The sequence below is a fragment of the Xenopus laevis genome, chromosome 2S, assembly GCF_017654675.1.
Source record: "Xenopus laevis strain J_2021 chromosome 2S, Xenopus_laevis_v10.1, whole genome shotgun sequence".
NCBI lineage: Eukaryota > Metazoa > Chordata > Amphibia > Anura > Pipidae > Xenopus > Xenopus laevis.
In genome coordinates, this window is record NC_054374.1 from 27,822,780 (window position 1) to 27,835,214 (window position 12,435).

General features: G+C 44.6%; 1 protein-coding gene across 4 annotated transcripts in view; it reads right to left on the reverse strand.

Moving 5' to 3' along the window:
* Positions 1 to 4,275: 4,275 nt before the first annotated feature.
* Positions 4,276 to 12,435, reverse strand: part of MGC81152 (uncharacterized protein) — a 56,665-nt gene continuing 48,505 nt past the window's right edge. For all 4 annotated transcript variants that reach the window (XM_041583068.1, XM_018248176.2, XM_018248177.2 and 1 more), the window contains 8 exon segments: positions 11,475 to 11,593; positions 11,169 to 11,311; positions 10,316 to 10,419; positions 9,790 to 9,963; positions 8,916 to 8,967; positions 8,319 to 8,429; positions 7,314 to 7,419; positions 4,276 to 6,615 (listed from right to left, as the gene is read on the reverse strand). In XM_041583068.1, coding sequence (XP_041439002.1) covers positions 6,535 to 6,615; positions 7,314 to 7,419; positions 8,319 to 8,429; positions 8,916 to 8,967; positions 9,790 to 9,963; positions 10,316 to 10,419; positions 11,169 to 11,311; positions 11,475 to 11,593 — 890 coding nt within the window. In that variant the 3' untranslated portion in view covers positions 4,276 to 6,534.

A 12,435-nucleotide genomic window follows, 5' to 3' on the forward strand; every position in this document is an offset into this window, starting at 1 on the left:
TGACTGTGGGATAGCAGGTATAGTAGGGAGAGATGGTGTCTATAGTAACAGTGGGGATAATAGTCTCTGGGAAGGGAGTGTGATTGTGGGATAGCAGGTAAAGTAGGGAGAGATGGTGCCTATAGTAACAGTGGGATAATAGTCTCTGGGAAGGGAGTGTGACTGTGGGATAGCAGGTATAGTAGGGAGAGATGGTGCCTATAGTAACAGTGGATAATAGTCTCTGGGAAGGGAGTGTGACTGTGGGATAGCAGGTATAGTAGGGAGAAATGGTGTCTATAGTAACAGTGGATAATAGTCTCTGGGAAGGGAGTGTGACTGTGGGATAGCAGGTATAGTAGTGAGAGATGGTGCCTATAGTAACAGTGGGATAATAGTCTCTGGGAAGGGAGTGTGACTGTGGGATATCAGGTATAGTAGTGAGAGATGGTGCCTATAGTAAGAGTGGAATAATAGTCTCTGGGAAGGGAGTGTGACTGTGGGATAGCAGGTATAGTAGGGAGAGATGGTGTCTATAGTAACTGGATAATAGTCTCTGGGAAGAGAGTGTGACTGTGGGATAGCAGGTATAGTAGGGAGAGATGGTGTCTATAGTAACAGTGGGATAATAGTCTCTGGGAAGGGAGTGTGACTGTGGGATAGCAGGTATAGTAGGGAGAGATGGTGTCTATAGTAACAGTGGATAATAGTCTCTGGGAAGGGAGTGTGACTGTGGGATATCAGGTATAGTAGTGAGAGATGGTGCCTATAGTAAGAGTGGAATAATAGTCTCTATGAAGGGAGTGTGACTGTGGGATAGCAGGTATAGTAGGGAGAGATGGTGTCTATAGTAACTGGATAATAGTCTCTGGGAAGAGAGTGTGACTGTGGGATAGCAGGTATAGTAGGGAGAGATGGTGTCTATAGTAACAGTGGGATAATAGTCTCTGGGAAGGGAGTGTGACTGTGGGATAGCAGGTATAGTAGGGAGAGATGGTGCCTATAGTAACAGTGGATAATAGTCTCTGGGAAGGGAGTGTGACTGTGGGATAGCAGGTATAGTAGGGAGAAATGGTGTCTATAGTAACAGTGGATAATAGTCTCTGGGAAGGGAGTGTGACTGTGGGATAGCAGGTATAGTAGTGAGAGATGGTGCCTATAGTAACAGTGGGATAATAGTCTCTGGGAAGGGAGTGTGACTGTGGGATATCAGGTATAGTAGTGAGAGATGGTGCCTATAGTAAGAGTGGAATAATAGTCTCTGGGAAGGGAGTGTGACTGTGGGATAGCAGGTATAGTAGGGAGAGATGGTGTCTATAGTAACTGGATAATAGTCTCTGGGAAGAGAGTGTGACTGTGGGATAGCAGGTATAGTAGGGAGAGATGGTGTCTATAGTAACAGTGGGATAATAGTCTCTGGGAAGGGAGTGTGACTGTGGGATAGCAGGTATAGTAGGGAGAGATGGTGTCTATAGTAACAGTGGATAATAGTCTCTGGGAAGGGAGTGTGACTGTGGGATATCAGGTATAGTAGTGAGAGATGGTGCCTATAGTAAGAGTGGAATAATAGTCTCTATGAAGGGAGTGTGACTGTGGGATAGCAGGTATAGTAGGGAGAGATGGTGTCTATAGTAACTGGATAATAGTCTCTGGGAAGAGAGTGTGACTGTGGGATAGCAGGTATAGTAGGGAGAGATGGTGTCTATAGTAACAGTGGGATAATAGTCTCTGGGAAGGGAGTGTGACTGTGGGATAGCAGGTATAGTAGGGAGAGATGGTGTCTATAGTAACAGTGGATAATAGTCTCTGGGAAGGGAGTGTGACTGTGGGATAGCAGGTATAGTAGTGAGAGATGGTGCCTATAGTAACAGTGGAATAATAGTCTCTGGGAAGGGAGTGTGACTGTGGGATGGCAGGTATAGTAGGGAGAGATTGTGTCTATAGTAACTGGATAATAGTCTCAGGGAAGGGACTGTGTCTGTGGGATAGCAGGTATAGTAGGGAGAGATGGTGTCTATAGTAACAGTGGGATAATAGTCTCTGGGAAGGGAGTGTGACTGTGGGATAGCAGGTATAGTAGGGAGAGATGTCTATAGTAACAGTGGATAATAGTCTCTGGGAAGGGAGTGTGACTGTGGGATAGCAGGTATAGTAGGGAGAGATGGTGCCTATAGTAACAGTGGGATAATAGTCTCTGGGAAGGGAGTGTGACTGTGGGATAGCAGGTATAGTAGGGAGAGATGGTGCCTACAGTAACAGTGGGATAATAGTCTCTGGGAAGGGAGTGTGACTGTGGGATAGCAGGTATAGTAGGGAGAGATGGTGTCTATAGTAACAGTGGATAATAGTCTCTGGGAAGGGAGTGTGACTGTGGGATAGCAGGTATAGTAGTGAGAGATGGTGCCTACAGTAACAGTGGGATAATAGTCTCTGGGAAGGGAGTGTGACTGTGGGATAGCAGGTATAGTAGTGAGAGATGGTGCCTACAGTAACAGTGGGATAGTATTTTTGCAATTTCCCCTGATTTCATCAGATTTGCCTTTTCCCCCCACTGATCTGCCCCAGGTGTAAGTCATGCCCAGATGCATCGTTGCTGGTTGCACTAGCTACAGCTCCAAGGCCACCACGATACCTCAGCGGATCATGGATGCAAAGAACAGTAACCCGTATCGCGTGTGCTCCAACCATTTCACCCCCAAGTGTTACATCACGCAAGGAAGTAAAACCATTTTCCCAAACAGGAGAACCCCTTTGCCCCAGCAGGAGGACATTTACCCTACTTCGCCACCCAAAAAGCCTCAGGAGGAGGTGCTGGGAACAGACACGCCCACTAGTATCGGCACGGATGTCATGAACAAACTGTGTTACGTTATAGGGGCGCCGGTGCCGCTGATTATTGTGAATGAGGTGTTTACACGTTCCAGTGGGTACAGTGGCGCCAAGGATGCAGACACGCAATTAGACTGTGATTTTGGGGTTAAACACAAGAGGACAAGTACAATCCCCAGATATTTTATGAAAAATGTGGGCACCAGCACTGACCTACAGGGAGAACTAAACTGGTGCCCTCCAAAAATAATGGTGGATGCCAGCACCTCTACCCACCCACTGAAGTGAACCCACTCATGAACTAAACTGGATCCAACCTACTGACGTGTTGATGGCATGCGGCCCTGTACCCGGATACGGGTAGTGACAATGGGGAACCTTCTCCCCAACAGGGCAGACACCATGTGGAACTTGGCTCAGGTGTGAGCCCCCTGCGAGTCCTTCCAGAGTGTGTGACACCAATTCCCACTCCCAGAGCTGCTTCCAAATCCCAGGCACCTTTCCTTTTTTTTAATAAACTCATTTTGTTAATAATGTGTGTCTGTAAGTCCCAAAAAGTTAAGGGGGCCCCTGGACTGCAGGGTCTGCTTCCTCTATAGGTAACAAGAAAAATAACCCCTCTCTGAGCTACTCTCTAGATGAGGCGGGTTGGGTGGATGGGGGTCAGAGTTCACTGGGTCCCTCTGAAGATTTCTTTGCAGTGGGGACTGGCGCCTTTTACTGGCGCTATTGTCGGCACAACTGCTCAGGGCAGCCATCGGGGGGACAGGGGGGAGAGTTGTAGGGGGCCCCGAGGGTAAGGGGGGCCCGGCCACACTTACGTGATTAGCCGGACCCCCCATCTTTCAGAGAGCTGCTGACTTCGGGAAGGCATGGACGTTTAAGGGGCCCTGGCCACCAATTTTCTCATAATGTGGGGGGGGGCCTGCCCACCAATTTTGGCCACCAATTTTTTTTTTCTCATGTGGGGTCCTAGCCACCAATATTTTTTGATGGGGGAGCCCTGGCCACAAATGTTTTTTTATGGGGGGCCCTGACCACCAATATCTTTTTATTTTTTTATTAACATGTGGGAACCCTAGCCACCAATATTTTTTTTGTTTTATAACGGTGTGGTGGGGGGTGGACCTGTAGGTGGGGCTTGCAGTGGGCGCAGCCCAGGGGGCCCAGGAAATTTTGTCGTACGGGGCCCTGCGATTTCTGATGGCGGTTCTGGACCGTGGGTCTTTAAGGAGCGTTTGGAAAGAAGGAGCAAGTCTGACAGCTCGAGGCAGAGGGGTCCAGAGAAAAGCAGAAGCCTAAAGTTACGTACACATTTATACAAGCAGGGAAAAGCCCTACAACAGGAATACCATATTCAGTTTATTTTATTTGTAAAGCCCAATCTATAAATATTTGTTATGAAATTATCTTATACTGGATATTTCGTTTCCTGGAAGAAACAGCCTTACAACACAGACACATTGATTTTGGTTTTAAAACTTTTATTGATTTCACACAAGAAAATCTTTGGACATCTGTGAAAAAGGCAAACTGGGTGACATGAGTCTGTAGGTTGGAATGGATTGTAGTAGAGGAGCGAGTCAGGGAAAGCTCAGTCTCCAGCTTGTTCATTAGATCCTTAGCTGCACTTATACACCCGCCCCACAGCCTCCGGACTGCCTATTAGTCTATAGGTTATCTGCAGGTTTTCTAGAAAATCTTTCCATAATTGGGGTCACCATACCTTATGGCTTCTACACATTAGAAAAACCCAATATAATTCAGGTACAAAGTTGTGTCTTAAAAAATAAATGAGTTAAATAGGACTCTATGGGAAATGGCACTGATTAAATTCAGGGCTTTCTGGATATCAGATCCTATAGCTGCCTTTGGCTCTGCCAGCGCCACCCTGGGTTCAGATGGATAAGGCGGGTGTGAGGAAAGCATTTTTCCTAATTGTGGTTATGGCGAGTCAGATGAATAACAGGGCCCAGCCGCCAATAGGCACAACCCTGGGGTAGGAGCGGAGTTTTGGGAGAAAAGGGCCACAGTAATGACACTAGGAATTGTTACATCCTCCCTATCTCAGCTGAGATATCAATCACCCTCAGAAACCATTCAAATGAGACACAGGGATAATCTTTAAATGGAACGTACCATCATGTGTTCTTTAGGAAGAAAGGGTTGCTGAGAGCTGTAGTTAAACTATACAGCATAGACAGCTCTTGTATAAGGCACCAAAGAGGAGACAGCAGTGCAGCTAATGCCAATACACCACCCAAATAAATAATCCCTATGCACACTATTCAATAAATAACCCACCTTCAGGTATTTGGGGGCATTAGAACCTGAATATAAATATTTAGCCACCAAAGAAATAAAATACAAAAGTAAACGGAAATCTGTACCTTGTCGCTGTCCCATTCCCCTGTATTTAATGGGAGGAACACCCCAAATGTCTGAGGAGTCGGGTTCTAAAGGAACCCAATAGGCACACGCTGTAGATAAAGGCACTTGCACTCTTCCAAAATCTACTTGATTCTCCTCAAACGGAGAGAAGACCCAAGGTACCAAAGGAAATTAAGATAAAAACGGCCCAAATGCAAGATTCTGGGCTAAGGATAAAATGATGAATTAAAAAGAAAGGCCTGGGCAGGGGCAATACCAGTCTCTCCCACTGGAAATAGATTATGATCCCCATACAACTGGGTTTGGGGGTTACACTAAACTTAACCAGCAGCACTACCATAATCAACAGATGGGGGGGGCACAAATGGGCATTAGCTATTCTCAGCTAATTTACTCCTGACAAAATAACGGAAGTTAACCCACCTGCTACTTTCCTTAAAGGATAAGTAAACCTTTAAAATAAGTGAATGTAAAATTGATGAGGGGGCTATATGCACTTTTGCAATATACATCCATTATTTATTTTTCTTTAATTCCAAGATATTAAGGGATACATGTACTGTTAATATGAATGAATTTTGCACCACCTGCTGGTCAGTTTCCAACCAGTCTGACCACCAAGTAGTCAAGGAAGTTGTTAGGAGAAAGAAATACTCTGCTCTGATATTCTTCTGCTTGGGAAAGTTTTTTAATGTGGTTTCCTAAGCAGAAGAACATCAGAGCAGCCTCTTTCTTTCTCCTGACACTTTCCTTGACTACTTGGTGGTCAGACTGGTGGGAAAATGACCAGCAGGTGGCGCTGTTGTAACACAATTAATTTATAATATTAACAGTAAGTGTATCCCATAATATCTTGGAATTAAAGAAAAATAAATAATATCTTGGAATTTAAAAAAAATAAAAGAAATAATGAATGTACATTGCAACGGTGCTTAAAATAGCCTCCTCATCAATTTACACTTACTTTAAAGGTTTACTTATCCTTCAGGAGCAACAATGTCAGTCGGTGCCATCCCTTTAGTGTAAACTATAAACACCCATGTACAACTGCAGCCAATGAAGCCGAGAAAATGGACATTGTTGCATCTCTTCACAATGACACTGAACAGAGCAAGAATTCTAGAACATTTGAGAATTTCATAAAAAAACATAAAAAACAAAAGAAATTTACAATTCACAAATACAACATGGATTTAAATAAAAGTGGGGAAGAGGGGGTGACGCCAGCAGCGAGCAGAAAATTTCCCAGTCTCTGTAACCAGTTCTCTGCCATTAAAACGCTCAAATGTTTCTCCTCCATGGAACATATATCCCCCCCAAAGTCATGTTGGGGTGCTAACTCCCAGCAGCACCCTCTTCCTGAGTCCTGCTGAGCAGATCAAAGCTTTTCTGAAGGAGGAGCAGAGATTTCTTCAGCTAAAAAAAAAAAGAAACACCAGTCTTAATGTCAAATGGGTTAACCTTTACCCAAAGAACAAAGCTGGCCATACACCGGCCAATTAAAAAAGCTGCCAGCTTGGCCTCCCAATAGATCTCATTAGGCCACCATAATATCTGATTGTTAGCCCAGGGCCCAAATGATCTTGGCAATTCATGTAGCACCAGCTTGAGAATATTAATAGGGCTTAGTCCAACCTGCAGTCAATGAGAGAACGGAGCTGACAATACACAGGCTGAAGTTGACTACTCTCAGCCAAGTCTGCAAATAATACAATTGAAATTGGATCAGGTCAATGATTATGAAAATGAGTGAACCCAGTTAGAATTGGGGCTAAAATAAATACAGAACAATCTGGCGATCTTGCTCAACAAGCGGATCTCCCTGAGTTTGGGCAGCATTGGGATGAGCCAACTGTAAAAGCAGACGTGGGATCAAATGATATTGCAATGTGCATTCTCTGGGGCACTGCCCATACAGACTGGTACTGGTGCCAATACCTAGATGGGCTCTCTGTAAAGGCACTTCTACGAGACTATTTGCTGTGCCAGCCTTGCATTATTCTCTATAATGACAGTTGCCTCGGTCTGTGGCTTGACTGGTGCAGAGAATATTGAAAATGGCACTGAATGCGATTCCTACGCCAGATGCATCAAAGTGCTGCTAGCTCCATTACCTGTTCAATGGTTGAAATGGAGTCCTGCAGTAGTCCCCTTAACCCTGGTCCCAATACTTTTTCTTTGTAGGGCTGATCCGTTCCACCAATCCCACCAGGGGGGATGCTGCAAGATTATGGAAGAATATTTTTCTATATGTGGTAATCAAGACTATTTATATATAACCTTATTCTGCTGAAGCTCTGCATATTCTGTATATCAGCAGGATGTATTCTTCGCTTTTTTAAGTAGAAAGTGCAAGGGCAAAGCTTTCCGAGTGCCCAGAATATTAACTCTCTATATATTTGTATTTAGAATATTAAAATAATACACAAAAGCCATGAATATCCAGTAAACGATATCCTTAAACGGTTCTTAGTGATGCAATCAGTTATAAACAGAGCTTAGTGATGTCATTTTATCACAGGACTCCCTAAAACTTGTGTATTATAATAAATAAAGTACCCCTGTGTTGGAAAATATGAGGATATTAGAAGTAACCTCGGAGTTCCATGACCTGTATAAAAGCTCGGCCTTCTGCCTCATGTTGTTATATGGTCATGGAACTCCTCGTGACTTCTAATATCCTTATATTTTACAATAGGGCCCTTTATTCACTATATAATACACAAGAGCCATGAATATCCTGTAAATGATATCCTTATAAATGGTGCTTAATGATGTCATCAGTTATAATCAGAGCTTAGTGATGTCATTTCTGTCACAGGGCTCACTGAAACTTGTGTATTACTAAAGTACCCCCTGTTGCAAAATATGAGGAAATTAGAAGTCCCGAGGAGTTCCATGACCTGTATAAAACAAATTTTATAAAACATATTTTATATGGTCATGGAACGTCTCGGTAACTTAGAATATCCTTATATTTTACAATACGGGGTACTTTTTTCACTATATAATAATATTTATAATAATAAGTATGTGGCTATAGCTAGTACTAGAAGGAGTATTCTGCACATACTACTAATTACAGTATTGTGGAACTGGCCAGTTACACGGTGCCTTACCTGGTATAGCTCTCCTGCTTTTGCTGAGCTTGATGGAAGGTTTTGGCTGCATGCTCAATCTTAGACAGCTTTAGGAACAGGGCGATGTTGAGTAGGACCAACAGAACCAGGCTGAGGAATACAGAAGAACAGAATTCACATAACAGAGAAACTAACCTGGTTAGGGTGAGACGGGCTAAATGAACCAAATGAGAGTAAAGCCTTCTGAAAAAAGAATTTTTTACACACCTCATGTTACACACAGAACACTGCCTTCATGCCAGATATGAGAGTTTAACTTTCACATAAGGACCCCTGCAAATCATTCCTTTATGTGCCTGTGGCCAACTATGAACCCAGAACGGCTGTTTTTTCAGCACAGATAAAGCCTAATAGCTCAGAGCCATATATCCAAACTTGCAGGTTGGTTTCTCTGCTCCGTTACTCTCTAAGTCCTACCCAATCAGAAGCCATGTTCCAATATCTTGCACTGTCGAGATCTAACAAGATGCAGGCTGTCTGCACGTGACAATTGTTATTGAACAGCATCTTTAGCACTGCAAGGTTTAGCAGCCCAAAATCTCATGACTCCTGAAACAGCAATGCACAGATACTCACAAGATACTCATTACTAGTATAAGTGTATTTTTCCTTCCTTCGGTTTTCCTGCCTAAGGAGAAAACAAACACAGCCAATCACTTACAGGATGGAAGAGGTTTCATAGGCATTTGCTTCATAACCTGTCCATTCTCTATATTTTCTGTAACCCCTGTCTGATATTAAAGGATTAGGCCAAATATTTGAAATTGTATGGGAGAAAAGGAGGTACAAAATCTATAAATTGGCTCAGATGTAAGACAGTAAGGTGTGTGCTGAATGCCAGTGCTTACGTCTATATACTCATCATAAGACACAACAGAAGGGAGGCACATTGCTGCTCGATATATTGCTAAGCTTGTTATGGGCTAAGGGTATTTTCAAACATGAATCAGAGCTGTCAGTAACACATGAGGCGGCCATTTCTGCTCATATTTCAGAGCTCTTTGGTCTAATCTCTTTCCCATGGTCAGGCTGTATAACGAACGTTCCTGCAGTATTTATCCAGGTACAGAGCTCGGATTATCTGCAATTCCCCATATTGGGTTTCTCCCTTTCCCACAGCCAAATAGGTCTTCTTAAAAAACAGATTTCAGTGGGCCAGGGCAAGTGGTGTAACAGTCTCATAGACAAAAAAGCAGTCCAAGCTCATTCGCCAGTGTAACCCTTAAATTCCCCACAAAAGATATGGCTGAGTACTGAACCGAATCCTAGCCAAATAGCTGGTATTTTATAGACACGTGACTTTCAGGATTTGATTCAACCAAGTAATCTTCTGAATCCCTAATTGAATCCTGGTCCCTAATAGAAATGAGTGTGAAGCAGCTGGTGAGATAGAGATCTAATATGTCAGTACATGGTGAATACTCTTTAGATTGCCAGCAGTTGGGCACACCTGTATGATCATTCCTCATATCCAGTCCCATATCTGTAGAATCGTGTTGGGCGCCATGTTTGGGAAGGTGCTCCCCCAGGCTGCGGTTCGGATTCCTTCTCCTTCTCCTCATGGATTTTCCAGCTTCTACCAATAAGGATCCTGAACTGCTTTCTTCCATCACCAAATCAGACTCTGCAGGAATGAAGGTTCTCATGAACAATGGCATCAGTTACATTCACTGACTTACAAGAAGCAAATCCCTCCCCAGGGCAGGATGGAATCCCCAATACAGGTCTCATTACTGCATAAAAAACAACAACCGCCTAGTAAGATATCTAAGCAATATGGTATCTATAACTGGACAACTGTTTGTATATAATAAACAGCAAGGAATTCTAAAATAAATGTAATGTTATAATCGGTGAGACCTGTCAGTGTGCCACAGGAAGAGTGCAAAGCAAAACCAGTAGTGTATATAAAGGACAGGTACAGAGATATGAGTTTATTGAGGGTTTAGAGCCTATTCAGGGATAGGAGGACTGACCCATCTGCTTGAAGTAATCCTCCAGGCCACTCCATGAGTTCTTCTCTATAAAAGTCTTGACCAGGCCCCAGGGCTGCTTTCTGTACTTGACATCTGTGTAGACCCTATAGAATAAAGAAAAAGACAGAAAGAAATTAAATATACAGGAGAGTGCTTCATTCTTCTCTCTATGGCATGGCTAAGGGCTATAACTAGGGGTAGGCAGGCATGTATGGCACAGTGGAGATGGGAAGCAGTACTGATTGGGTAGATGCTAATGTGTCTTCTTGATGCGTGGATGGGCAAATATGTATGTTAGAAGAGCTGCAGCCCATCCTTCCCATTCCATGGCTTGCTACACAATACCTGACAATCAGTGTTCACAAACTCCCAAGTGCACATTGAAGTGATCCAGGGCATTTTAATCATCAATAATTGCAAGTATCCAAACCCCAGCAGACACACTAGTGACAGTCGGGATGGGCGATGGTGGTGGAGGCAGTGGCAATGGAGAAGATAGCGGAGGAGTAGAGTGCAGGCGGACTGTGGTGGAGTGCAGGGCCAAGTAGTATTTCCTTAGTAGTGGTAGTACTACTTGGCCCAACTCTGGCATGACTGTTCTCTACACTACAGCATTAGAAAAGGAACAAAGTACAATTTGGCTTCCACATATGAATTCTTCTCAGACCTGAAGCAGTTAAAGCAGCCTTTGTCACTAGGTCATTGCTGGGAGAGGATTACTAAACTGGACTGGTACTCCGTGTGTTCAGTGCTCCCTCATACACTGACTTAGTACTCCAAGGAGTGCAAGCTCCCTGTAATCACTGTAATCTGTCAATCTAAACCCAAAGCACTACAGCCTGTGGCTACTCACCGTAACCTGCATTTGTCTTGGGATATTCCAATAATGCTGTATTTATTCACTGTGTAAAAGTAGTCGTGATAAGGCACATCATGTGTGAAAACCTCCACTTCCACCAAATAGCTCTGTTCTCCTTGGTTCCCTTTGTACAACACCTGGAATACAATAATATGCTGAGGAGATGTGTTTCGCCTCTACAGATTCAGTTGTAGCATGATAATAGAATTATGGGTAAGGGGCAGGCCTGTGCACAGACAATGTATAGGCGATTATTTGGAGTTAGTGTAGGCAGATAATCTATGTCCCCAGGCTCATTACCTGCTTCTCTGTGGCTGTAGTAAACTTTCCCACCAGAGGGTTGCTAATGGTGATGGTATAATTGAGGGTCCGTGTCTGCTTCCCGTTGCTGTCTGATTGCCAGGGGCTATATTCCAGATCTGTGCAATAAGGCAAAGAACAGGTTAATGAGGAACAGGAATGAATGTATCCTGGAGGGGAGAGAAACAACCCCAAACTATAGATAAGATGAATTGCTTGGCAAACATGCAGCAAATGTGCCAATTATAAACTGTGGTTGACTACCGGTGGCCCTTGTGTGGACTGGCAGCCTACAGAAGGCTCTGTGTGGCAGTAAACTTTAGTTTTTATGTAATCAAAACTTCCAAGCCAGGGAAAATAATAAGCACCTGCTTGGAGGCCACTGGGAGCAACATCCAAGGGATGTTGCTACTGGTTGGTGGATCATTGATGCTATTGGTTGGGGGGGGGGGGTTTCGCTTGCTACTGGTTGGGGGGGGGGATCTCGCTTGCTACTGGTTTGGGGGGGGGGATCTCGCTTGCTACTGGTTGGGGGGGGGGGATCTCGCTTGCCTACTGGTTGGGGGGGGATCTCGCTTGCTACTGGTTGGGGGGGGGGATCTCGGCTTGCTACTGGTTGGGGGGGGGGATCTCGCTTGCTACTGGTTGGGGGGGGGATCTCGCTTGCTACTGGTTGGGGGGGGATCTCGCTTGCTACCGTTGGGGGGGGGGATCTCGCTTGCTAGGGCCGGTTGGGGGGGGGATCTCGCTTGCTACCGTTGGGGGGGGGATCGCGCTTGCTACCGGGTTGGGGGGCGATCTCGCTTGCTACCGGTTGGGGGGGGATCTCGTTGCCTACCCGCGTTGGGGGGGTCCGCTACTGGTTGGGGGAAATCACGGTTGCTGCTGGTTGGGGGAAATCACGGTTGCTGCTGGTTGGGGGAAATCACGGTTGCTGCTGTTGGGGGGAAATCACGAGTTG